The following is a 26,654-nucleotide window of genomic DNA, read 5'->3' as shown; positions in this document are numbered from 1 at the left end:
GGAGGAAGAGAAAATCACAAAAAATTAAAGTTAATACATATATTAAAAATTTAAATTTAAATTAAACATGCCCAAAATGATAAACATATGCAGACAGCGCTTGTGATAACATCGATCAAAGTGCAGAGAATTTCGGCGACAAAAGATAGTAAACTATTTAAACATTTACCCATTGTGTAGCACTTTAATTACAAAACTTTAAATCTCAATCGTTCGGTAGCGGGTGTATATCCTTCATAGATTAATCCAATCCTAATCGAATCGAGTCGCTCTTGTCCGTGGATGATATCTTTCCAAATGTTCTCAGCGTAAAGGGGCGGTATATATACCCTAACGTGCTCCAATTCTGCCAGAAGGTCTTGATACGATTCCGGATCTTGCGTGAAACGTATCACCCGATACACCCTATTCTTCTCTAACGACGAAATGGGAACTTTAGGTTTGTCCGCGTTTATACCTAAGGCATTTAAACCTTGTATCGCAAAAATCAAATCGCGTTGAGACATATCGTAACTCTAAACGTCGACTGAAATTTAAAACGGTGGCGATATATAATATATATTTGGGAGGAGAGAAAAATTACATAAGCGCCATCTATACTACAATAGGTTGCACATAAATTTCAGATAACGCTCAATAGGAGACGGCGTCAACGATCGTATGCTTATCAGCGGAAGTTAATCCCCCGCGGAGCGATGACTGAATTGAAATAATACTCACCTTAAAATAGGTTATTTATTATTATTATTATTATTGATTGATTGAGGGTAGGAGGAGGAAGAGAAAATCACAAAAAATTACAGTTAATAGATATATTAAAAATTTAAATTTCAATTAAACATAATTAACGAATAAGATTAGTCAGTACCGTTCACGACATCGGTCGCTAAATTGTAATAGAAACCGTCTTGGTTACGTTCGCGAAGAGGGGCCCGTGCTGCCCCATGATATCGTCTGCTGACGGGTGTGGACACTTCCGGAACTGTATGGGCCACCGCCAAATTTTCAGCGACGTCCGCTACCGGAGAAGGAATCGTAAAAATTTTCTGATCGAATCGGATTAAATTCGCAGGATTCTGTTTCCCAAAATCCCTCTTTCCGAGATATACTAAAGACATCCTATCGAGGGACCGTAACTCTTCATCAGTTATAGCTTCGGCAATTCTCAACGGTAAATATACCGTAAAACCATCTTCCAACTCAACAATAACGGAGGGCCATTTGTTCGATGCGATTCTTTTAGCTCTCACAATCGGGTAAGGATGATCGATTTGTAGCGAAGAAAGCGAACGTTTCAATGGGAAAACGTATGAACCCAAAAGATTTAGACGAGACATCTTATCAGTATGAACGGCTACCTCGGACTACATTGAAATTACGGTAGGGATAGTAATTACCCTAAGCCAAAAAAGATGCGCGCGCATCAGTGAATCCACCAATTAGAAAATATAAAAACCGCAAAATACCCTTGAACTAAGGGAGTAGCTCCCTCATTATTGCATCATCCCTATCGCTGTCGTTAATCAAATTAGATTGATGTAAATTAAAAAAAAGATTTAATTTAAAATAAATAAAATAATTTAACGAAATTATCACCAGAATAAAAATCTCGCAACCGTTAAATGGGGTTAATGCGGTTAGATAATGATTACGAATTCTCGACTTTTCGCTTAAATACAATAATTTTAAATTAAGGAGTTTAGTATCATTTAACTTGTTTTACGTTAACATATACTACAATGGCTTTGATCAACGCACCTTCGCTGATCGATTTGGCTCAAGCGAAAATCAATGTAAACATATCGAATCGTCTACATATACTATCACTCCGAGAATACTTGCCGTGGAAAGTAGTGTTAGACTTATGGAACACGTGGTTCCAGGATAATTGGTTCGAGCTTGGAACGCATAAAAAATGTTCCGATGATGTGGACGTTAGGTGCATTACAATGGATGTGTTTAATTATGAACTGAATCATAAGTTACAATGCGCCATCTTTAGAAATGCTGAAATTTTCAGGTAAATTAGAAATTAAAATATACTCTTTAAAGATAATAATTGAGATGTTAATAATAATAATAATACTTTAGTGATGAAATTTTCAATCAAATAAATGGGGATGGAGTAGTATACAAGAGGGTATTTTTCTGTCAAACTAAACACGGACCTGTTTGCAGCCATTGTTGGGATATGTTCGAAATCAAGCTTAATTTTGGTGGTTTACAATATAAAGAAGGATTTCAACCCAAACGACAATTCAGCGGAATTCGGAGGTATCGATTTGAAAATACAATTGATCCCATTTTTCGGGGGCGTGAAATTATAAATAAGAGTGAATTCATTGAGCTAGTGGAAAGCGAGAAAATGTGGTGTGCTTTTTGTCTGGTACGTCCACATTTTAAATTAAGTTTAAGAGTAACAGTTTCCGAAGTTTTATACCAATTTTTAATGGTAGAAGTAGCTCGTTATAAGCATGTAAGTTAAATATAAAAGATAAGTTAGTTTATTATAATTTACGGTATATTATTTTTTAAAATAAGCTTGTAAGATAAATATAAAAGATAAGTTAGTTTATTATAAATAAGGTATACTTTTTTAAATAAATAATTTTTTATAATTTAAGAAATTATCGTTTGATATTTTTAAATAATCCAAACGCATTGAGGAATTAATATTAAATAACTCTTTAAAGATATATGTACGGGGGGATGGAAATTTGATAAAGAAAACAAATTAAATTCAGGTCGAGGCATTTTAATCTAAATAAATTAAAAAATAAAAGTTAATATAAATATAATAACAATTTAAAATGAATAAACTCACTTTCTAGCCTATATAATATGGAGACATACGTCCCCATATCTCTGTAAAAAATGCCCGACCCGAGGGGCGTGAAGCCCCTCGGACACTTGTATCGAGGCACTTGCCTCGACATGAATATCGATTTCTGCACCTTCTAAATTTAAAGATATAAATTAAAATAATGAAATTAAACCTCTGTATTGAGACTTACTTTTAAATGGGGAGGCAGAAGCCTCCCCGCCACCTCCTCCACAATGAATTTAACTGAAAAAATTTGAATTTTAAACTCAAAACTTAAACTTTAACAATTTAACAATTTAGAGCTCACCTCTTTGATTATACATTATTAACCAAAATGCGGTAAAACGGTATTGCATAAGACTTTATACCCTTTACAGAGTATACCCTTATCAAGTGTGTGGTTTCCTAAGGAAACGACTTGGACGCAACGTTCTTATGCTGCAAACCCTTATCAAATGTGGTTTCTTAAGGAAAAAAGAAACTCGAGTAAAATAGACGTTTAAAAAAGTAAATTTTATTTTAAAAAATAATTCACATCGATAGAAAAAAAATTTTTATGATATATCTTTATTTGATATCCAAGAATTATGGGATGAATCGAATCCTAACCATTTTACGTACAACTTATCCTTCTTCCTCTTCAACACCTTTTCAACGAGGTAAACGTTGGGTTGAGCGGTCTTTTGAAGTTCGAATTCGTAAAAAGCGCCTTTAATCGGCTGACCACGCACATCCTCCAATAAATACGAAACTGGATTTGTGATATTCACTTTAACGATTTTAAACAATTCGGCGGTCCAGTTGGGCAGATATCCTTTATCAAACACATGTTTATATTTACTGATACGAACAGCGTCTCCAACTCTAAACTTTCCTCTGCCGGCAATTTTAATATGATTGTACACTGTATCGAGAAGTTTATTCTCTACCGATTTCGAATTTATTTCAGACGGTTTCATTTTCGTAGTCGAATGTTTCGTAGCGAAAATCTTATCGATATCCGTTGAATGAAGTAAAATCGGTATGAATACACCACTTTCGGAATCCTCAATCACATACGTTAGATACAGGTAATCATCATCATCATCAAATTCGACCTTTAGGTTACCTTCGGCTAATGGTAGCGTCTGCGAGGAAACTTCTACATTGAAACGTATCAGTTTAAGGGTAGATATTAGATGTTCCCAATCTTGACGTAAAAACGTAATTTGATGCGACTGGGATTCCAAACCTTTGCATGTTCTAACTACGAACTTTACACAGGTTGTACCCCCTCTAGCGACGCTAATTCCAACTTTAATGCTGAAAGATTCAGTTGAAAATTGCGTTTCCCCGATAAATTTAGTCTCCTTTTTTATCAATTCACGATACCGTTTCCACTGCGCGCCGATTGAATTCCAATAATCCAAGCCCATCTCTTCACAGACGTCGCTCACTCCTCCCTCGATATCCATTTCCAATGGAGAACTGAATTTAAATGCACGCAACGGGTGAATATAATTAATTACCCCCTCCCTCCCCCCATCATCTCAATAATTTATGGGAATTGAGAGATTGGTTGAAATGATTGTTGAGAGGAGAGATTTCAATTGATCTAAAATTGATATATAGGGACAAGTTATCCCTAATATCGATAGACTCTTGTCAGAGGTGCCTACAACCTCCTTTAAATATTCATCGTATTGGAGGATTCGATCGCCAACAAAGAAATTAAATATGCCGTCGGAACCTTTGTAAATCCCATTGAAAGAAGTTGGGATTCCCGGAAAAAGTTCACCAATCGAAACTATAACTCTCTCCTTTCTAAAGTAATTAAAATCCACTTGAATTGCGTACATATCATCGAAAAATATGTAAGGTAAACCGTAATTGCTTGTAACTATCCCGTTAACTCGAGTAAAATTATTAAACCCTAACTCGGTGGAAGTGAACGGCCACACAGACCGCACATTCATACTCTTAAAATCAATTCTGTATATTGCATTTTCCATTATAAGTATAAGGTCACCTATAGGCGAGATAGACACTTTATAACTATAGTCTACAGTACGAAAAACATTCCTCAAAGTCGGCAGCCAATCATTTATGTCTATAGGATTGGGTTGTTTAGGTCGTTTAGACTTTAAATCTATTAACCAAACCCATTGTTTGTAAAACACGTACATGGTTTGATAGTGAATCAAAAAACCGGAAAACTTTGAATCCACATCGCAAACGTCTCTAAAGGGTGAGGGTTGAACGGCAGGATTTGTCGTAGACCGACTCGTCGTGGTCCTATATGATGATGTAACGTGACTTGAAACAGTCGATGATGTATACAATTTGGGTCTACCATATATAGCTTGAATTGCCACAATATCTCTGCTATTCAACTTGAAATCCTCAATTCTCATGTTACCATAGTTGGGATGCATGATGGAATCGAGTTCAACTCGATGCATTAAACCTAAGGAATGTCCAATTTCATGCACCATTACCAAAAATAGGTTATATTTCCCATCTACTGTAGAGTTGGATAAATCAAACTCTAAATCTGAATTTATATGGATTTCAACATTACGTCCATTAATATAAGGATAGTATGCGTGAGCTAAAATCCCATTTTTGAATGTACTACCACACATTGATCCAACGTTCCTTATGCACGTATGGTTGTAACCTTTAAACCCGATTAGAATGTTGACGTCGGTAAACGAGCTCTGAAACTTTAAATCTATATGCTTAGCCCAAACCGCAAATGCCCTTTCAACGATATTGGGAAAGCCATCTGGATATTTATTATAGATGGCCCATTTAACTATTGGGATCCCCCACTTTCGATGTATCGTACGTTTAGCGTCTACTGATATGTCTTCCAAGTCTTTATTCCCACATCTTGGTTTACCAATCAAATCCAAAGTTTTAAAATCAACTTCACCCGATACTGGCAGGTGAAAATATTCCTGCAATTTACGTAACCCTTCCGTCATTGTTGTTGTATATTCCATCTGATGATGATGTAAACCGCTCACATTCCCATTTAAATATCCAAATGCTTTGAGATATTTATAGATTTCCATATCCCTATCGTACATCAAATCTTCCATTAAAATTCGTATTGGAAGCGCCCAGAGCGTATATACTAAAATAACTCTCGCAATGTACATGTTTGCGTGATGGAGGTCAGACACTGAATGCATGAAGGATTCAAAAATAAATACAATAAATAAAAGTTAATATATGTATTACAAAAAAAATTTAACAACTTCTTATATAACACGTCTATGCAAATTACATAAAAAATTCTTTAAAATTATGGCGTTATTTTGCGAGCAAACTGCGGGAGAATCGTTGTGGAACCAGCATGGATTGGAAGTCGCCGTCAATTTAGTATCTTCTTCAACCGCCTTCTCAGAAAACTCCGAGGCAATATCCCTGACCGTCAAATTCCGATGACATCGGAACCGATAATAGGGTCTGCTTTCCAAAAACTCCCTCTTCTGGCTACCCTTCACATACACCTCATCATAGAACGACAGTATATCATCCAGTAAATTTAACCCCATCGACAGGTCCATCCATCCTCCAATATACGATAGTTTATGGTGATTTCGCTCTAAATACTTGGCGGATCGTTGATCTTGAACCGATAAGCATCGAAAGGGTCTGTCAGCCTTGAAGTGGAGATGTACGGCATAGTCGGTGATAAGGTCCAGAAGTGTGAATTCTTTAACTATGAATTCAGAGTCTATATAGAACCCCTGAATATCAACTACCGCTCTACGCAACTCCATAACTCTGACTATGATGCGCAATCGAAATTGACTCAATTAATAACGATTGAGACCTCCCCACTCAGCGGCTTATAGGTATACATAGATTCCTGTATTAGGATACAGTATGCCTTCGTGTTGGCGGGAAAATCTTTATCACTCTGAATTTCAAGCCGCACTTCACATGATGCAGATGGCGCTGCCTCCTCATCATTATTCTTTGTGGTATCAATTACGAATAGAGGTCTTTTCTTGAAACTGTTGAAATCCATTATCGGCTGTTTTCGGTTAGATTCCCAAATGTATGATTGAAATTCCGTATACATTTTATATAGTTCAACGTAGTTTTCCTTCGTAAAATCCAAATTCATAGACTCGAATGGGTAGGAATATGAATTTAAATAGACTTTAAGATCTATAATGTTCAAGTGGTCAAACAGCGTACAATCAGATTTCGGCTGATCCTTTCGATTGGTTTGGAATGCCACTATAACATATTGCGGTCTACCCCTGTTAGTAGTTGATGTAACAGGCCAAATCTCTTTATTCCCCCGTCTCATAGATGGCAATTCATAAAACGTCCATTTACGAAAAGGTACGGCTATATTCGAATTTTTATTTAGCCCATCCAAAAGTTTAATCTTTATCGATGGACTGGGATAAACATGCTTCGCCAGTAATGACACTGTCTTTATGGTAAACTCTGCAGTGCTGGGGTCGGCTTTAGTCGATATAGATTTAAAACAGTTTGAATCTGTGCGGCTTCTGACAAACCTAAACTTGAAACGACCTCTCATAACCTGATTGTAGTCTCTAAATAATCCAAAAATGTGCACAAGTGGGATTTGAAATACAAAGTTATCGTTTGCGCTGTCCACCGTGGGTAAGGCTCCTTCAGGAGGCCATTTTAACCCGGCAATTTCCAATGATTTACATTCCACATCGTTATGGTGTAGAAGGGTTCTAATTAGCGATGTGAGCCCTGGTTCACGAACACGTTCTATTTCAACGCCATTATGTTCGAATGCGATGTACTCAAATAGAAATGCCGGCAAATTGTGCGTTAAACTTACGCTATCTGCAGGATCCGTCAATTTTTTAACATAGTTACCCTCAATTCGTATATAACTCTCGAAAAAGGAAAATAAAACATCTTCTTGGTTCAGTTCAATGGTGAACACGTCGTTGTTTTGAAACGAATTTGTTGAAGGATGGTAACTGTGCACCTCTTCCCTAGCGATGGAATTATCCACGATAGGATCTCTATAAATGTTTAATTTTTTTGTTGACATGGTACCCCAAATCTTGAAGGAAACGAACGTTGTCAGGTCGCAACGAAGTCTTTCTGCAGACTGATCTAGACGTTCTCTTACGTTTACATTTATACCCTTTACCCTTTTTCAAGGTAGGTTGCGATGGTGGTGGTGGTGGGCGATAGGTTCCACCAGGCGTTTCAAACATAAATCCCATTATAATGCAACACGTTTCAGCTCTAACCTAAGTACGATTTCCTCTCCTCGAAAGTTTACCAATCTACCGCGCTGATCCAGGAGTCTAAGGGTAATGTTCGTTATCGGTCGATCGGTGTCGACTGCAAAATATATTGGGTTCCTAGGCTCTATATTTATACTGAAGCCAGGATCTACCGCCGGTGCGAATTCGAATAGCGTATGTGACTGCTTATTGTTGTAATATGATCCGGAAATTATATTACACTCCACGCGAACGGACGTCACGCGTATTATATTTACAGGGAGATCGGATCTGTGTAATTGTTCGGGTTTCAGTGTACGTTGGGAGAATCCTAAAATCGAAGCAATCGAATCGGATTCTGTGAAATCAATCTCCAAGTAGTCGCTGCTAATCTCGCACTGTAACGTATTGTTATTAGCCTTGAGGGACAATAGGGTCTCAGGTCTATCTATCTTATCCAATCCGACCAACCGTAGAATCTCCTTTTGCAAATATTTTTCAATATCTGAAATTTCGTATACGCCCGTAGGAATTCCGATTACCTCTTTTGAAGTATTCTTAGACCCCTGCTGCTGCTGTTGCTGCTGCTGCTGCCGTTTATTGATGGGATTTACTATTGTAAAGTGGAATTTATCGTTAACTCCCTCTTCAATGTTGGGTATGCTGTTATATGTGTACAGACCAATCAGTCCCAATGAATAGTTAAAGTTGGGATCCAATTGTATAGGTGGAAAGTATTCCTCAGAAATTTCGCTCTTCGTACCAACCAGTGTGAACGTCTGCGACATCGTTATACATATGACCCGTTTCCCGTTTGAAGTAGGAATTTTATACATAAATGCCCGCAATTGTACTGATTGTCCTTTTGATAATTATCGTGGTTGTATATAATTTGAGTGTCTTTAAAGTACTTTAAAAGTTCTTTGGGGGGTTTGAGATCCCCATAACTATCAAAATAGAACACTCTATTACCGGATTTTCTATAGGCTACCCAATGCGTTCCATCTCCGCTTTGTACATCTAAATTCACCACCGCCGCTTCATCCGTTTTAGGGCCCCCTTTTGGTAATGCGTTTCGCATATAGACGCCGCGGAATTTTGGGATATTTAGAGATTTAGCGTAACGTAGTATATCAAAGTTGGTTAGAGGTCTCTTGGGTAGCAGCCTTAAAAGTTTTTTTGAGTCTTCTTCTTCTTCTTCGTTAAATATATACCCAATCCCTTTTTGTACCTTTTAATGTAAATACCACTCCCCGTCTTTCCGATCGCAATGTCCTCCATTGCTTTATTGTGCCGCTCAGCTTCTTTCATTTTATCCTTCGCCTCTTGAGTTTTCTTTACTGCTCTATAGACTCCGGCCGCGCCTCCGGATAGTGCGCTGAGAGCTGACAGTCCGGCGAATATCGCAGGTAAAAGTGGTAATATTCCTCCTCGTTTAACCGGAATTGGGATTGTTCGTGGAATTTTAACTTTTCGCTTTCCGCCTACAGACTTTACAGCTATGCGAGCACCTTTCAACGCCAATCGCGCCGCTTCTCGTAAACTATCGGTGTTTTTTGGTAAATCATTTGCTATACGCTTAACTATCCCCTTTTGAAAGGTCACCTGTTTACCACCACCACCACCACCACTTTTCGACTTCAATGATCCACCTCGACGTTTTCGCCGGCTTTTACCACCAACACCTTTACGCTTATGCCCCATGCCTAATTTACGTTTCGCTTTCATAGCGTTTGTGACTAACCACGCCGCAGTCTTTTCACCAAGTGATGAGTCTTTCGCCTTCACCCTTTCCCAAGCGGTATCCTCTAAACGCCTATCGGCCTCGTGACGTTGATCTAATGTTTTATTATCCCTATAGGCTATATCGTGTTCTCTACAGGCGCGATCTAACGGATTTATGCCTTTTTCACCTCGTGCCAAGCGTTTATTCAACTTTGTTCCGGGCCCGCAAAATTGATATCCGGGAATGTGTAACTCTACGGGGAGTTTGTTGATAATTGAATTTAAAATTCCTCCACCTCGAATCGAAGCTACTGTTGATGTGTTACCTTGAGTGAGCATTACTCTCAAGTGATGCGATTTCAAACATAACCGGTGCCTTTATATATGCGTGCAGGTACGTTAGAGTCTCAGTCAATTTTTGACAACATGCGTGTAGTGAAACACCCTTCTCTAACTATGCCATTGACTGATCTCGATCGGCTGGTATCAGCAACGGAGACGAAGCGTAGACATAGCGATTTAATACCCAACAGTTTACGCGCAATTGTCTGCGGACCTTCTGGCTGTGGGAAGACAAATTTAATTTTGAATCTAATATTTGATGAAAATGGTCTGACATTCGAAAATATCTACATTTACTCAAAGTCACTGGGGCAACCGAAATATGAACTTTTAAGTTTAGTTTTGAATCGACTTCCGGAAATTGGATTCTATCGATTCAGCGATAATGACGCCGTAGTGGATCCGAATGAAGCTAAGGAGAATTCAATTTTTATATTCGATGATGTGGCGTGCGATAAGCAGGATAAAATTCGAGCGTATTTTTCTATGGGTAGACATAGAAACGTAGACTCTTTCTACCTTACACAGACCTATACGCGTATACCTAAACATCTAATTCGGGATAACGCTAACGTGTTAGTGCTTTTCAAGCAGGATGAGGTGAACTTGAAACATGTATACGACGAACATGTAAATACCGATATGAGGTTTGAAGAATTTAAAGAGATGTGTAGACGCTGTTGGAACGACGGTAAATATAACCCATTAATTATAATGAAAGACTTTGAAGTTAAGGATGGTAGATATCGTATAGGCATGGATAAATACATCTACCCAGATTGAAAAGACGCATTGCTATTTTACATGCGTTTGTGTGAGGTCATCATCATCACCATTATCATCGATGGCCAATTATAGTAGTAAACAAAATAAAGTAGGCAAGCGGTCAAACGTCGAACGTGATAGAGCTATAGTAAACATCACGAATGCGATAAAGCGTAAACGCCTGGCGATTAGACAAGGCCAGGAACGCGATGACGCGCTTATAGCTAAACTCCACCGACCGTTAAGCGATACTTTGAAGGATATATCGAAAAAATTGGATGACGTAAAGGTACCGATAAAATTGCATCGAAAGACTCAACAGAAAACAGTTAAGGGGGAAATTAAAGAGATAAAGTTTAGTGATGAAGATGTTGATAAGTTTGAGGTTAAAAGTCCGTCCGTAATTCCCAAGGGTTCGCAAATGATTGAAAATTTGGGAGCTGATGTATCAAAATCCCCTTCAACGTCAACGTTGACGAAACCCGATGCAAAATTAGAGCGTATACCTATTGGAAGGCTACCCGTCGGAATTAGAAATTTATATTATATGTACGGCAAACGGGATTCAATTGATCTCAGAATGGGTATAAGGTACGATTCTAAAACAGATGGATGGAAGATTGGTTCAAAACCTGTTGAATTTACCGACGCTCACATATCACTAGACGGTGGTAAATTAAATATTCCAACCAGCTCGGGTTTATACGAGCTCATACAATTGAAAGCACCTAAAAATTTTACGGAAGAGGATCTTCGCAAGTATAAAGAGATTCTAACGTATACGGGAGCTCATAAACAGAACTATACCGGTCCCATAGCGAGTAATCGTTCTGAAAAATATATTAAAATAATTAAACCGCTATTTAGCAGCGCGGGTGAAACAGCTGCAGGATCGGGTCTAGAGGTTAATTCCAATCGGATTCAGTATAAATACTGGGATGATGTTAACGAATTGGTAGATCGATTGCGATTGTTGCATGCATCGTATGCGGCCGGAAACAATTCGCATAGAAACGAGATTGCGTATATTGTGGAGGAGCTTAAAGAAATCAACGTTATCAAATAAATAACTACGCTAGACATGTTTGGAGGCGGTGTTGGTGGTATTATCAGTATCGATAAATTCGGACGTACGCTGCACGCATCTTCATGGGGTAGAATAATTGATGAAGCCGGAACGTCTCAGCGGGCGGTTGGATTACCGTTAACCTCATCTGGGGATTATGATATGCAGGGACGTAAACTTAGTAATGTACAAAGCCCATCGTTAGAAAACGATTGCGTTATAAAAGCATATGTAGATGAGATGTTTAAGACAAACGATACGGAGTATAAACGTATGTTCGATTCAATAAGTAGGACAATGCGAGCCAATAGGAATCTTCATTATTCTTTAAAATCGGAGGTTGATGATTTGCGAGATAAATCCAGAAAAGTTACGTCGGTGATTGAAACCCTACGTGATGAAATTGATGCTAGCAAGAAATATATTGATCTTCAAGTTTCCGGAAATTTAAGGCCTTCAATCGAAGCGATCGAGGATCAGATTTTAAATTTAAAATCGGGTGTTGAAAATTTGCGAATTAAATCCGAACAAGTTACGCCGGAGATTCAAACCCTACGTGATGAATTCGATGCCAGCAAGAAATATATCGATCTGCAAGTTTCCGGAAATTTAAAACCTTCAATCGAAGCGATCGAGGATCAGATTTTAAATTTAAAATCGCACTGGGTATCCGATATTAAAAATCTGCATGCTAAAATTGATGTTGGCGATGTAAAAATTACCGAAATATCCAACGAATTAACTGATACGGCGGCAAAGTTCACCGATGTTATTAATCGAAATTACTCGGACGTCTCTGGTGATTTAACTCAACTTTCCGATCGTTTAACAAAGTTGGGGGACGCAATTAAAACGGAATTCACTAATTTATTAAATCAAGTAAAGCTTAACAAATCGAATATCGAAGATGTATCGAATTTATTAGACCCATCTAAGACCGGACAGATCGCATCGCTAATTAAAACGGTAAACACCGATATACCTTTGAATCTAAATCGCATTAGAAATCGTCTATCGGTGATTGATACGCTCATATCGAATATACGACAGTCGATCGGTGCGCAAAAGTCGCGAGTTGACCTCATGGATTCCGCTATATTTTCCCGACTTGATATATTAGAGAAAAAGGTTGGTCTCAAACCTTAATTGTCACAATGGAGAAGGTGTCAGATGCGAAACGTGTCATTGTGGAGGAGCTCCATCGCCCCGCTAGACGTATTTTCGCTAGACGGAGAACCATCCTGAAGGGGATCGATGATCTATGGCAGGCGGATCTAATTGAAATGATTGAGTTTGCCAGATTGAATTCCGGATATAAATATATATTAGTGGTTATAGACTGTTTCTCCAAGTTTCTTTGGACGCGTCCGTTAAAAAGTAAAAATTCTACGGACGTCACCGCAGCGCTACGCTCAATTCTCACAGACGTCGGTCGCGCGCCTCGAAATCTACAAACCGATCAGGGCAAAGAGTTCTACAACAGTCAATTTAAACGGTTGATGTCGGATTTTAAAATTAATCATTTTTATAGCGTTATGAAAGCGTCGATGGCTGAACGTGTAATTCGAACCGTTAAACAAAGAATCTACAAGTTCTTCAGTCTATATGGAAATCATAAATGGGCGCACCTATTGGTGGATATAACATCTCGATATAACAGTACGAAACATTCGACTACGAAAATGAAACCGTCTGAAATAAATTCGAAATCGGTAGAGAATAAACTTCTCGATACAGTGTACAATCATATTAAAATTGCCGGCAGAGGAAAGTTTAGAGTTGGAGACGCTGTTCGTATCAGTAAATATAAACATGTGTTTGATAAAGGATATCTGCCCAACTGGACCGCCGAATTGTTTAAAATCGTTAAAGTGAATATCACAAATCCAGTTTCGTATTTATTGGAGGATGTGCGTGGTCAGCCGATTAAAGGCGCTTTTTACGAATTCGAACTTCAAAAGACCGCTCAACCCAACGTTTACCTCGTTGAAAAGGTGTTGAAGAGGAAGAAGGATAAGTTGTACGTAAAATGGTTAGGATTCGATTCATCCCATAATTCTTGGATATCAAATAAAGATATATCATAAAAATTTTTTTTCTATCGATGTGAATTATTTTTTAAAATAAAATTTACTTTTTTAAACGTCTATTTTACTCGAGTTTCTTTTTTCCTTAAGAAACCACATTTGATAAGGGTTTGCAGCATAAGAACGTTGCGTCCAAGTCGTTTCCTTAGGAAACCACACACTTGATAAGGGTATACTCTGTAAAGGGTATAAAGTCTTATGCAATACCGTTTTACCGCATTTTGGTTAATAATGTATAATCAAAGAGGTGAGCTCTAAATTGTTAAATTGTTAAAGTTTAAGTTTTGAGTTTAAAATTCAAATTTTTTCAGTTAAATTCATTGTGGAGGAGGTGGCGGGGAGGCTTCTGCCTCCCCATTTAAAAGTAAGTCTCAATACAGAGGTTTAATTTCATTATTTTAATTTATATCTTTAAATTTAGAAGGTGCAGAAATCGATATTCATGTCGAGGCAAGTGCCTCGATACAAGTGTCCGAGGGGCTTCACGCCCCTCGGGTCGGGCATTTTTTACAGAGATATGGGGACGTATGTCTCCATATTATATAGGCTAGAAAGTGAGTTTATTCATTTTAAATTGTTATTATATTTATATTAACTTTTATTTTTTAATTTATTTAGATTAAAATGCCTCGACCTGAATTTAATTTGTTTTCTTTATCAAATTTCCATCCCCCCGTACATATATCTTTAAAGAGTTATTTAATATTAATTCCTCAATGCGTTTGGATTATTTAAAAATATCAAACGATAATTTCTTAAATTATAAAAAATTATTTATTTAAAAAAGTATACCTTATTTATAATAAACTAACTTATCTTTTATATTTATCTTACAAGCTTATTTTAAAAAATAATATACCGTAAATTATAATAAACTAACTTATCTTTTATATTTAACTTACATGCTTATAACGAGCTACTTCTACCATTAAAAATTGGTATAAAACTTCGGAAACTGTTACTCTTAAACTTAATTTAAAATGTGGACGTACCAGACAAAAAGCACACCACATTTTCTCGCTTTCCACTAGCTCAATGAATTCACTCTTATTTATAATTTCACGCCCCCGAAAAATGGGATCAATTGTATTTTCAAATCGATACCTCCGAATTCCGCTGAATTGTCGTTTGGGTTGAAATCCTTCTTTATATTGTAAACCACCAAAATTAAGCTTGATTTCGAACATATCCCAACAATGGCTGCAAACAGGTCCGTGTTTAGTTTGACAGAAAAATACCCTCTTGTATACTACTCCATCCCCATTTATTTGATTGAAAATTTCATCACTAAAGTATTATTATTATTATTAACATCTCAATTATTATCTTTAAAGAGTATATTTTAATTTCTAATTTACCTGAAAATTTCAGCATTTCTAAAGATGGCGCATTGTAACTTATGATTCAGTTCATAATTAAACACATCCATTGTAATGCACCTAACGTCCACATCATCGGAACATTTTTTATGCGTTCCAAGCTCGAACCAATTATCCTGGAACCACGTGTTCCATAAGTCTAACACTACTTTCCACGGCAAGTATTCTCGGAGTGATAGTATATGTAGACGATTCGATATGTTTACATTGATTTTCGCTTGAGCCAAATCGATCAGCGAAGGTGCGTTGATCAAAGCCATTGTAGTATATGTTAACGTAAAACAAGTTAAATGATACTAAACTCCTTAATTTAAAATTATTGTATTTAAGCGAAAAGTCGAGAATTCGTAATCATTATCTAACCGCATTAACCCCATTTAACGGTTGCGAGATTTTTATTCTGGTGATAATTTCGTTAAATTATTTTATTTATTTTAAATTAAATCTTTTTTTTAATTTACATCAATCTAATTTGATTAACGACAGCGATAGGGATGATGCAATAATGAGGGAGCTACTCCCTTAGTTCAAGGGTATTTTGCGGTTTTTATATTTTCTAATTGGTGGATTCACTGATGCGCGCGCATCTTTTTTGGCTTAGGGTAATTACTATCCCTACCGTAATTTCAATGTAGTCCGAGGTAGCCGTTCATACTGATAAGATGTCTCGTCTAAATCTTTTGGGTTCATACGTTTTCCCATTGAAACGTTCGCTTTCTTCGCTACAAATCGATCATCCTTACCCGATTGTGAGAGCTAAAAGAATCGCATCGAACAAATGGCCCTCCGTTATTGTTGAGTTGGAAGATGGTTTTACGGTATATTTACCGTTGAGAATTGCCGAAGCTATAACTGATGAAGAGTTACGGTCCCTCGATAGGATGTCTTTAGTATATCTCGGAAAGAGGGATTTTGGGAAACAGAATCCTGCGAATTTAATCCGATTCGATCAGAAAATTTTTACGATTCCTTCTCCGGTAGCGGACGTCGCTGAAAATTTGGCGGTGGCCCATACAGTTCCGGAAGTGTCCACACCCGTCAGCAGACGATATCATGGGGCAGCACGGGCCCCTCTTCGCGAACGTAACCAAGACGGTTTCTATTACAATTTAGCGACCGATGTCGTGAACGGTACTGACTAATCTTATTCGTTAATTATGTTTAATTGAAATTTAAATTTTTAATATATCTATTAACTGTAATTTTTTGTGATTTTCTCTTCCTCCTCCTACCCTCAATCAATCAATAATAATAATAATAATAAATAACCTATTTTAAGGTGAGTATTATTTCAATTCAGTCATCGCTCCGCGGGGGATTAACTTCCGCTGATAAGCATACGATCGTTGACGCCGTCTCCTATTGAGCGTTATCTGAAATTTATGTGCAACCTATTGTAGTATAGATGGCGCTTATGTAATTTTTCTCTCCTCCCAAATATATATTATATATCGCCACCGTTTTAAATTTCAGTCGACGTTTAGAGTTACGATATGTCTCAACGCGATTTGATTTTTGCGATACAAGGTTTAAATGCCTTAGGTATAAACGCGGACAAACCTAAAGTTCCCATTTCGTCGTTAGAGAAGAATAGGGTGTATCGGGTGATACGTTTCACGCAAGATCCGGAATCGTATCAAGACCTTCTGGCAGAATTGGAGCACGTTAGGGTATATATACCGCCCCTTTACGCTGAGAACATTTGGAAAGATATCATCCACGGACAAGAGCGACTCGATTCGATTAGGATTGGATTAATCTATGAAGGATATACACCCGCTACCGAACGATTGAGATTTAAAGTTTTGTAATTAAAGTGCTACACAATGGGTAAATGTTTAAATAGTTTACTATCTTTTGTCGCCGAAATTCTCTGCACTTTGATCGATGTTATCACAAGCGCTGTCTGCATATGTTTATCATTTTGGGCATGTTTAATTTAAATTTAAATTTTTAATATATGTATTAACTTTAATTTTTTGTGATTTTCTCTTCCTCCTCCTCCTCCTACCATCAATCAGTCAATCAATCAATCAATAATAATAATAAATAACCTATTTTAAGGTGAGTATTATTTCAATTCAGTCATCGCTCCGCGGGGGATTAGCTTCCGCTGATAAGCATACGATCGTCGACGTCATCGCCGTCGTCGTCATCGCTCCGCGGGGGATTAGCCTCCGCGCTGATAAACGTATGAGCGCCGTCATCGTCATCTCTACTAACATAGGGTTGAAGGGGGATGGGGGTTGGAGGGCCCATTAGGGCACTCACATGGGGTTGAAGGGGCCAATAGGGCACTCACATGGGGTTGAAGGGGGATGGGGGTTGAAGGGGGCCAATAGGGCACTAACATGGGGTTGAAGGCGGGTGGGGGTTGAAGGCGGGTGGGGGTTGAAGGGGGCCAATAGGGCACTAACATGGGGTTGAAGGGGGATGGGGGTTGAAGGGGGCCAATAGGGCACTAACATGGGGTTGAAGGGGCCAATAGGGCACTCACATGGGGTTGAAGGGGGTTGGGGGTTGAAGGGCCAAAAGGGCACTAGCATGGGGTTGAAGATGACACCGGAAGTGACAAGATACCGGAAGTGACAAGATACCGGAAGTGGGATGACACCGGAAGTGGGATGACACCGGAAGTGACGTCATGGGGGATTAGGGGGATGGGGGATTGATTTCCGGTCCAGAACCGGCATTTACTATCTACTACTAAACTTTATCTCTTTAATTTCACCCTTAACTTTTCTCTGTGGAGTCGGTGGAGGCTTTCGATGCAATTTTATCGGTCCCTTTCCGTCATCCAATTTAGGACGTTTCAAACAGAACGCACACCACATAACTTCATTTTCCACTAAATCTACGAACTTGTACTTATCAATAATTTTATCCAGTTCTATTATAAGAAGCCAATCGTAATCCTGGAAACATTTCCCACATACACGTCCGTGTTCAGTTTCAATGTATGTCATCCACGCACATAGTACTCCATTTTCATCATCCCCATACATTTGGTAGAAAATTTCATCCCTAAAGTATTATTAAAATTTCATTTAACTTTATATACTATATTTTTACTATATTTTAATTTCTAATTTACCTGAAAATTTATACATTCCTAAATATGGCGCATTGCAACGTATGATTCAGTTTATAATTAAATACATCCATTGTATACGTAAATTATAATAAACTAACTTCTCTTAAATTTAAATTACGGGCTTATTTTAAAAATAGTATACCTAAATTATAATAAACTAACTTCTTATTTTCTATTCTGCGTATAAAAATCTATGGATTAGTTCGAAACATGATTCTCTTAAATTTAATTTAAAAATAGGCTATTTCTAGTAAAACACGTTCTTAATGATACTTTTATATACTATTCTAATGTCCTTATTTGAGATGGATCAATAACGATCTACTTCCTCCATTAAAAATTTATCAGTTACTTCGGAAATTGTTGTTTCTCTTAAATTTATTTTAAAATGTGGACGTACCAGACAAAAAGCACACCACATATACTCTGTTTCCACTAAATCTATGAACTGGTTCTTATTGATATCATCATCATCCCACCATATAAAGCTCTTTGAATTTCCCTGAAATCCTTCTTTATCTTTAAAATAGTCCGATCGAATTTCCGACTCGAACATATCACAACATCCCCAGCATAGACGTCCTCGTTTAGTTTGAATGTATGATGCCGATTCGTATACTACTTCGTTCACATTTTTTCGATTGAAAATTTCATCGGTAAAGTATTATTAAAATTTCAATTAGTTTTATAGACTATATATTAATTTCTAATTTACCTGCAAATTTCAACATTTCTAAAGATCGCGCATTGTTACTTATGATTGAGGTTATTATTAAACACATCCATCGTAATACACCTCACGTCTACATCATCGGAACATTTTTTATGCGTCCCCAGCTCATTCCAATTGTCCTCGGACCAGGTGTTCTATAACTCTAACACTAACTTCCACGGATAGTATTCTCTAAGTGTTAGCACATTTACACGTTTCGATAAGTTTAAATTAATTTTCGTTTGAGCTAACTCTTTCAATGAAGGTTCGTTGAATAAAGCCATTGAAGTAGTAGTATATGTTAATGAAGAACAAGTTAAATAATACTAAAGTGATTAATTTAAAACTATCGCATTTAAACGTAAAGTTAAAATTCGTAATCTTTATATAACCGCATTAACCTCATTTAACGGCTTCAAGATTTTATTTTTTAATGAGAATTGAGTTAAATTTTATACGATTTAAATTTTTTTATGTTCATATATTTTTGAAATTTACTTCAATCACTAGCGGATTGAGTGGTGATGGTGATGGTGATATCATCATCACTCCTCCGACTATAAAAAACATAAAATGAAATAAACGTATAAAAACCAACTGATTATGAGAAGAATTAATAAAAATGTACCAATTACCACTGAATTGTTTTCTGTGATAATGTCAATTACCACAGAATTAACAGCGTTTACGCTGCCCGCTGTAAGATCGATCACTTCCTCTGTAAAAAATAAAATTAATTAAAAAGTAAAAAACTAACTGAGTCATCATCACCTTCAGCGGTTAAGTCAACCATGTCTAATGGGATAAGCGGTGGTGGTGGCGGCAACATTACTCCTCCGACTATAAATAAAATGAAATAAAAGTATAAAAACCAACCAAATATAAAAAAAAATTAATAAAACATTAAAGTAACAAGAAAAAATACTTAGGCAGTATAAAAAAATGTGAGGGTATGACATCGCCCCCAGCAATAATCAAATAGTCTGTGGGGTCACATAACTATAAATTATGCGCCCCCCTGGACGAGCAAGTCCTCAAAACAACCATTCGTTGTCACAATCATAATAGTCTAAAAAATTAATATTACATGTGGAAAAATTAATTCTAGTATAGGTATAACTTACATTTGGGTGACGCAACTCACAAATCCCCGGAATTAGATCTCAGGGGATTGTGGCATACTCGTTGTTAGCATTAGTCATGGCCATGATGTGTGAAATAATAAAAATAAACTGTAAAAACATAAGACACTCAATTTATACCGAGAGATGATTTCATGAATCATTTTAATTATCTCCGGAAAAGTTGTTTTTTTCATGGTGGTTGTTGTTGTTTGTTTTTTCGTGTTGAGTGACTTATTACCTTTACAATCTTTTGATTTATGAGTTTTTCGCCATAATTTGAGTTGTTTTTCTTTGATATAAACATCTTCATTCAATGAAATTAATTAACGTATTTAAAAGTATAAAAACAAAAAATTTAACGTTCTATTTTTTTTTTTTATTTCTATAATAATATCTTTGAGTAAATTAGTTATATCTACCGCTCCGGTGGGGGGCCTCGGCGAATCGCGACATCGGGGGTGTGTAATCCTACCGGAGACGGGAAGGAGGACGGGACGACTCATCATCATCACTGATATTGATCGGTGATGGGAATCATATTAGGGGAAGAGAAGAAGGGAATTAGGGGGCTTTCATATCCCCCACATTCCGCTAAGAAAAAAAAAATATTGTAAAGCAAAAGAAAAATAAGGACTTACGATCATCCTCCTCCATCTTATTAAATATTACTCCTCGTTGTAGAGGTGGATACGAGGATCGGGGGCTGTCATATATCCCCCATTCCACTATTAAATGAATTAAGTGAATAGCAAGTGAGCAGATATGTCACACATAGCTTACGGAACACATTGTGATATGCTCACATTGTGGGCAAGAAGGTAAAACTAGGATTAAATCTGAAACGACGACAAGAACTCACACGTTCAGTTTAATATTATGTTTGTTTGGGTAAACAAATTATAGTAAAAAGAGATTCTGAAATTTAATAAATATTTAAATAATAGATGCTGGCCTTATATGGATACCATATTTAATGGACACGTGTATGAACATTGATCATTATTGTGTTAATTGTGAAACATATCTAGGAACATATCAGAATTGAGGATGGTGTAGTAGTAGAGCAACATAGCATGAGATTATGGGATTGAAATAAAAATAATGTAAATTTAATATGTTTGAAATAAAAAAAGAATATTAACGTATAAATGTAATTTTATTGCTAAAAAAATAGTACATACATTCATTATGTTAACTTAATTTGGTTGAGGAGATTTTTCACAAAACGATACTGCATGCTAGGTGCGCATTGTCGACTTGTCCAAGTTATTTCTCTCCCCTTCATAGATGATGATGCACATTATTGAACTTAGCGAATCGAAGTGTTTGAACACTTAATTTGGTTGAGGAGATTTTTCACAAAACGATACAAGGTGCGCATTGTTGACTTGCCCAACTTCTTTCTCCCCTTCATAGATGATGCACATTGAACTTAGCGACTGGATGTCTTCATCAGTCATCTCCTCAGCCATTCGTTTCGGTAAAAACATCGAAAAATCATCCTCTAATTCGAGAACAACCGATGGCCATTTCAACGTTGTCACACGTTTTGCTTGTTTTATAGGATGAGGAATTTTCCAGATTCACAGAGCCCCAACGTATTTAAATGCGATAGTGACATACTTGGTATAGCAGTTTTGACTTTAACTAGAATACTCATAATTAAAAGCCGTCTTATGGTTATATGTACTTAAATTTCACATCATTTCGAATTATCTAGAAATAAAAAAACAGGATGTTTACAGAACTTTCATTGGTTGAGAAGAAAAAATAGGGGGGATTTCCGGGAAGTTGTGGTAGACCATAAAGATAACTATCTCTTTTATGAACAACAGGATGTTGACGCGAAAGAAGAAATAGGGTGGGTTTCCGGGAAGTTGCGGTAGACCATAAAGATAATTATGTCTGTTATGAAAAACAGGATGTTTACATGAGAGAAGAAATAGGGGGGATTTCCGGGAAGTTGCGGTAGACCATAAAGATGACTGTCCTTTTATAAAAACAGGATGTTTAGATATAAATTTCCGGGAAGTTGTGGTAGACTATAAAGATAATTATGTCTTTTATGAAAAACAGGATGTTTGCATGAAAGAAGAAATAGGGGGGGATTTCCGGGAAGTTGTGGTAGACCATAAAGATGACTATCTCTTTTATGAACAACAGGATGTTGACACGAAAGAAGAAATAGAGGGGGTTTCCGGGAAGTTGCGGTAGACCATAAAGATAATTATATCTTTCATGAAAAACAGGATGTTTACATGAAAGAAGAAATAGGGGGGATTTCCGGGAAGTCGCGGTAAACCATGGAGATAACTATGTCTTTTACAAAAACAGGATGTATGCGAAATCAAAAATGGGAAATTTAAATATAACATGTATAATAAATCTATTTAATATCTTATAAATACAGCAAAAATCACATTATTTTTATGATATAAACTTCAAACAGCATAATCAAAGTAGCAAAATTCCACATGTTCGATATTATTATTGAGAGATAAAGCATTATCCATAATGATTAATTTAGCGGTTTCATTTTCAATAAAGTGTCCTTTTTCTTTTAAAAAACTTTTAAATTTATTATGAAATTCAAATACATCACTATTTCCAGCATAGAACGTATTTCCATTCCGATAGATTTTCCAGTTTATCGATAAGTAATCACAATACATAATGACCTCAACATTTTCAAATAATTCAGTGTCCAGGTCTTCTAAATTTAATAGTTTCAACTCGATTTCGGAGTTTTTAGCATGTATAATAATATCGTTTAAAAACACCTTCAATGCGCATCTAAATTCCTCCTGAGACATCATTTTATACATGTTTCCTTTTAGAACTTAAATATGTAACTGATTAATTAATTTCAGAATTTTATGTATTTAAACATTTCATTTGCAAGGGATAACGGATGTGGTGTGGAACGGACATATATAAGTAAGGATGTATGATAGTAATTTTTTAATATTAGTAAAAATGAGTTCATATAAATTCCAACCAGTGTCTTTACGCGACATAGCATTAAAACGTATAAATTTAAGTGTAAATAACAGAGTGGGAATTTTAAGACTACATTTGTATTTACCCTGGGGGCAGAGCTGGGCAAAATACTTCCCACAAGTATTTTAAATACAAAATACTAAGTACTAAATTTAAGAAATATTTAAAGTATTAAGTACAAATACTTTCGATAAAAAGTATTTTAAATACTAAGTACTCGTGTAAAGTATTTAAATACTTTTCAAAATACTTTTTCAAATACTCTCTAATTCATTTGAAAAATAATAAAATGATTAATAAAAAATAAATTAATCTGTTGTTTGAAATTGGGTCAAAATCAATTATTGTAATTTATTAGTGGTACACTTTATTAGCTTTTAATAACGTCAACATTTCAAAATTATTATCTGATAGTCCGTGTCGTCGCGGCGTATTAATCATCGTGGCAAATGAAAACAAACGCCCCACTGCCGTAGAAGATGGTAATGGAGTATTATATTTTAAAAATATTTTCTTCATCACTGGATAATCATTCAGCATCTTAATATCACATCTTTTATCTTGCAGATAGTTCAATAATTGGATTTCGTTATGTCCCACATCTTTATTTGTTCCTCGTTTTTCGAATTCAAAAAAATCATCCTCTTCACTGCCTGTTGGAGAAGAGTCCATTATTTCAAAATTTTCTTCATTTATTAAATTTAAAATCTTGGTTTTTATTTTATTGCTTTCTTCTTCCACCTTTTTATCTTCAATCCCACACAGCCATCGCAATTTAAACCTAGGATGTGATACAGCCGCAATAGTGGCAGTATCACATTCTAGGTTTAAAAGCAGTCCATAACGGTTATTGAGGGCATCTATGCATCCCCTTAATATCAATCCAACCTGATCCAGTGAAGAGTCAATCATTTTAGTCCATTTTCGGTGTAACGATAAAATAGAAGGCAATAAAAATCCATAGAAACAGCACTCTTCCCCCTAAAACATCATAACTGAATAACAAAAATAAATTTACTGAATAACTAAAAAGTTATCAGAACGTTTCTTTGGGTGAATTATAATCTTTAACGTATTTAAATCTATAATTCACATGCCATATTATATTTTTATTCACTTTCGATGAAATTTTTAATATAAAAATGAAAAACATTACAATTTCATAAACTTATCATTCATAAAATTCATGTATACTGCTTATCTGCTATCTGCTTATAACGCCGAAATGTACTATCGGCAAAAGATATATTAGCATATGACAAAAGAGAGGGTAGACCAAGCGCTCATGCGGTCAGGTAAGCGCTTGTAAGGCAAAATCGTAAAGGCATACTTTAAAGGTATGCCTTTAAAGTTAAATTACACACCTGCAATAAATCTATTGTTTGCGCTAATGGCTTCATGATGTTGACGTATTGCTCTAAGTACGCTAATTCTGCATCCTTAAAACTAGAATTTAAATCCAATTCTTTGAACAAAACCGGCAATTTTTCTTTTTCTTTCAAAATTTGTGTTATAGAGTCATACAAAAAATTCCATCGTGTAGCTCCAGGTGTTGAAAGCGCATGTCCCAACACCCCTTTTATAACTTCAGCTGATTTTGGCCTGTTAGCCTTATTCCACAACAAAGAACATTCATTAATGGCGTGAATATTTCTGCTGCGTAATATAGTGTTTTTCTGTAAAATATTTTTCATGTCGGTAGTTGCTATGAGGTTTAAGGTGTGACTAGCACATCGAAGATGACGAGGAAGAATTATATTAATATTATCCTGATCATTCCTATCGCCTTCGGATATATATTCGAACTGGAGAACTTCATCATCTTCAGCACCATCATCTAAAATGTCATTCTGTATTCTACTGCATAAAACAGGAATTAACCAACATACCCATATCATCAAGTTCCGGAGTTACATAGTTAAATTCCTTAAACGCCTTGACAAAATTACTTCCATTGTCAGTAATTGTGCTGACAATATTCTTATAATTTAAGTAAAACTTAATATTAATTTCATCTAATGCTTCAGCAATCCGGTTAAATGAGTGGACACCTAAAAAAATAGGAATTATACAACTAGAGAGCACTATCGATACACAAACCTTTAAATCTGCTACACGAAAGAGCAGCTGATCGACGTTCTAAGTTGTCATCAATCCAGTGTACTGTTACACCCAAAAAGCTTCTATTTTTGCAAGACCAAATGTCGGCAGTAGTACAGAAATAATTCTGTTTTGACATTTCTGCTTGAATATGAGTGATAGTAGACTCATATAATAATTCCATATCTCTACATATAGTTCGCCGACTAGGTATATCTACGTTAAACCCCTCAAAGATTGCTTTAAAACTATCATTTTCAATTATTGATAACGGTGATATTGTATTAATTATAAACCGTGTTAATCTTCTGTTAAACTCAGCTTGTTGAACGTGGGTGAAAGTGAAAGTGGGTTGCTGTAATTTTTCACATGTTTGTTTCTTCCATAGAGGACTTTTAGCTTTGCGCTTAACGGATTTTTTTTTTTCGGATTTGTGTTTAATGTAAGTGTCAAATTTATTCCGATGTGATTGCTTCAGGTGTTTTAATAAATTAGATGTAGCATCTAAATTTGCTTTTAGAATCTTTATTTTTGGTTGACAGGTAACGCAGGTAACTTCAAAGTTTTTAAAATTTCGAATTTCACCTGCTACTTTAAAAAAAGTACCATCCAGTAATGGACTATTTTTTAGTCGCTGTTGTAAATGTGCATTCATGATGGATTGCGTGGATGTATCAATCGCATTATTAATTTTTCATGTGAACAACTTGGTTTTAATGGTTCTTCCATTTTTTTAAAGAGTAATATACTGGAATGTAAAAACTGTTAAATTTTTGTGTCCAATTCATCACTCAGGATGATCAAAAATCAATATCGAAAAACGTTTAGAAGTAGAATATTAAACTCATTGTTTGAATTAAAAATTGCAAAAAACCATTGCAAAAATTTATTTTGACCTTATTTAATACTTGTTTATGCATCAAGGGCATAATCTAGGGGCCTTAAAAGACGTTTATGCCCGTGGTACATACAACATTTTATTTTATTTTGGTTCGAAAAAATTTAAAAAATAATCAATTATTTCTAACATAAACGTGTGCAGATAACGTGTAACGAAGTTACATTATTTTTATTTTTCAAAAACCGAATATTCCGAAAAATTACCGACAATTAAATATATCCGAGTATACTTCCCACACTACCTCGATACGTTACAGTTTCCACCCGATTTATAGAAATTCCGAAAAAGATATCTTATCTCCTTATCACCG

General features: G+C 36.0%; 3 protein-coding genes and 1 long non-coding RNA gene across 4 annotated transcripts; 1 reads left to right on the top strand and 3 right to left on the bottom strand.

Annotated features, from left to right (window-relative positions):
• Nucleotides 1-24: 24 nt before the first annotated feature.
• Nucleotides 25-10,113, bottom strand: LOC139431747 (uncharacterized). Its single transcript, XM_071199861.1, has one exon. The coding sequence runs from the start codon at nt 10,111-10,113 to the stop codon at nt 9,217-9,219; it is 897 nt and encodes a 298-aa protein (XP_071055962.1). The 3' UTR covers nt 25-9,216.
• Nucleotides 10,114-11,962: 1,849 nt separating this feature from the next.
• On the top strand, nt 11,963-13,093 carry LOC139431996 (uncharacterized). The gene has a single exon (XM_071200324.1). It carries the CDS (start codon nt 11,963-11,965, stop codon nt 13,091-13,093), a length of 1,131 nt encoding a protein of 376 aa, XP_071056425.1.
• Nucleotides 13,094-17,812: 4,719 nt separating this feature from the next.
• On the bottom strand, nt 17,813-20,393 carry LOC139432210 (uncharacterized). Its single transcript, XR_011642077.1, has 3 exons — nt 20,344-20,393; nt 19,991-20,288; nt 17,813-19,937 (listed from the first exon to the last, which is right to left on the bottom strand). It is a non-coding gene; the product is annotated as an uncharacterized lncRNA (long non-coding RNA).
• A 3,300-nt stretch (nt 20,394-23,693) lies between these two features.
• On the bottom strand, nt 23,694-26,486 carry LOC111418492 (uncharacterized). The gene is made up of 4 exons (XM_071200629.1): nt 25,444-26,486; nt 25,233-25,394; nt 24,708-25,180; nt 23,694-24,324 (listed from the first exon to the last, which is right to left on the bottom strand). The coding sequence occupies exons 1-4, from the start codon at nt 26,096-26,098 to the stop codon at nt 23,698-23,700; spliced, it is 1,917 nt and encodes a 638-aa protein (XP_071056730.1). The 5' UTR covers nt 26,099-26,486; the 3' UTR covers nt 23,694-23,697.
• Nucleotides 26,487-26,654: the final 168 nt, after the last annotated feature.

This window comes from Onthophagus taurus, chromosome 11, assembly GCF_036711975.1.
Source record: "Onthophagus taurus isolate NC chromosome 11, IU_Otau_3.0, whole genome shotgun sequence".
Classification (NCBI taxonomy): Eukaryota; Metazoa; Arthropoda; class Insecta; order Coleoptera; family Scarabaeidae; genus Onthophagus; species Onthophagus taurus.
This window is presented reverse-complemented; position numbering and strand designations above follow the sequence as displayed.

Bases quoted from the DNA above. Each gene is read 5' to 3' on its own strand.
- LOC139431747 (XM_071199861.1), bottom strand. From the start codon at position 10,113: ATGCTCACTCAAGGTAACACATCAACAGTAGCTTCGATTCGAGGTGGA.
- LOC139431996 (XM_071200324.1), top strand. From the start codon at position 11,963: ATGTTTGGAGGCGGTGTTGGTGGTATTATCAGTATCGATAAATTCGGA.
- LOC111418492 (XM_071200629.1), bottom strand. From the start codon at position 26,098: ATGAATGCACATTTACAACAGCGACTAAAAAATAGTCCATTACTGGAT. The intron at 25,395-25,443 runs GTTTGTGTATCG...CTATTTTTTTAG, and splicing joins TTCGTGTAGCAGATTTAAAG to GTGTCCACTCATTTAACCGG. The intron at 25,181-25,232 runs GTATGTTGGTTA...ATGACATTTTAG, and splicing joins TCCGGAACTTGATGATATGG to ATGATGGTGCTGAAGATGAT.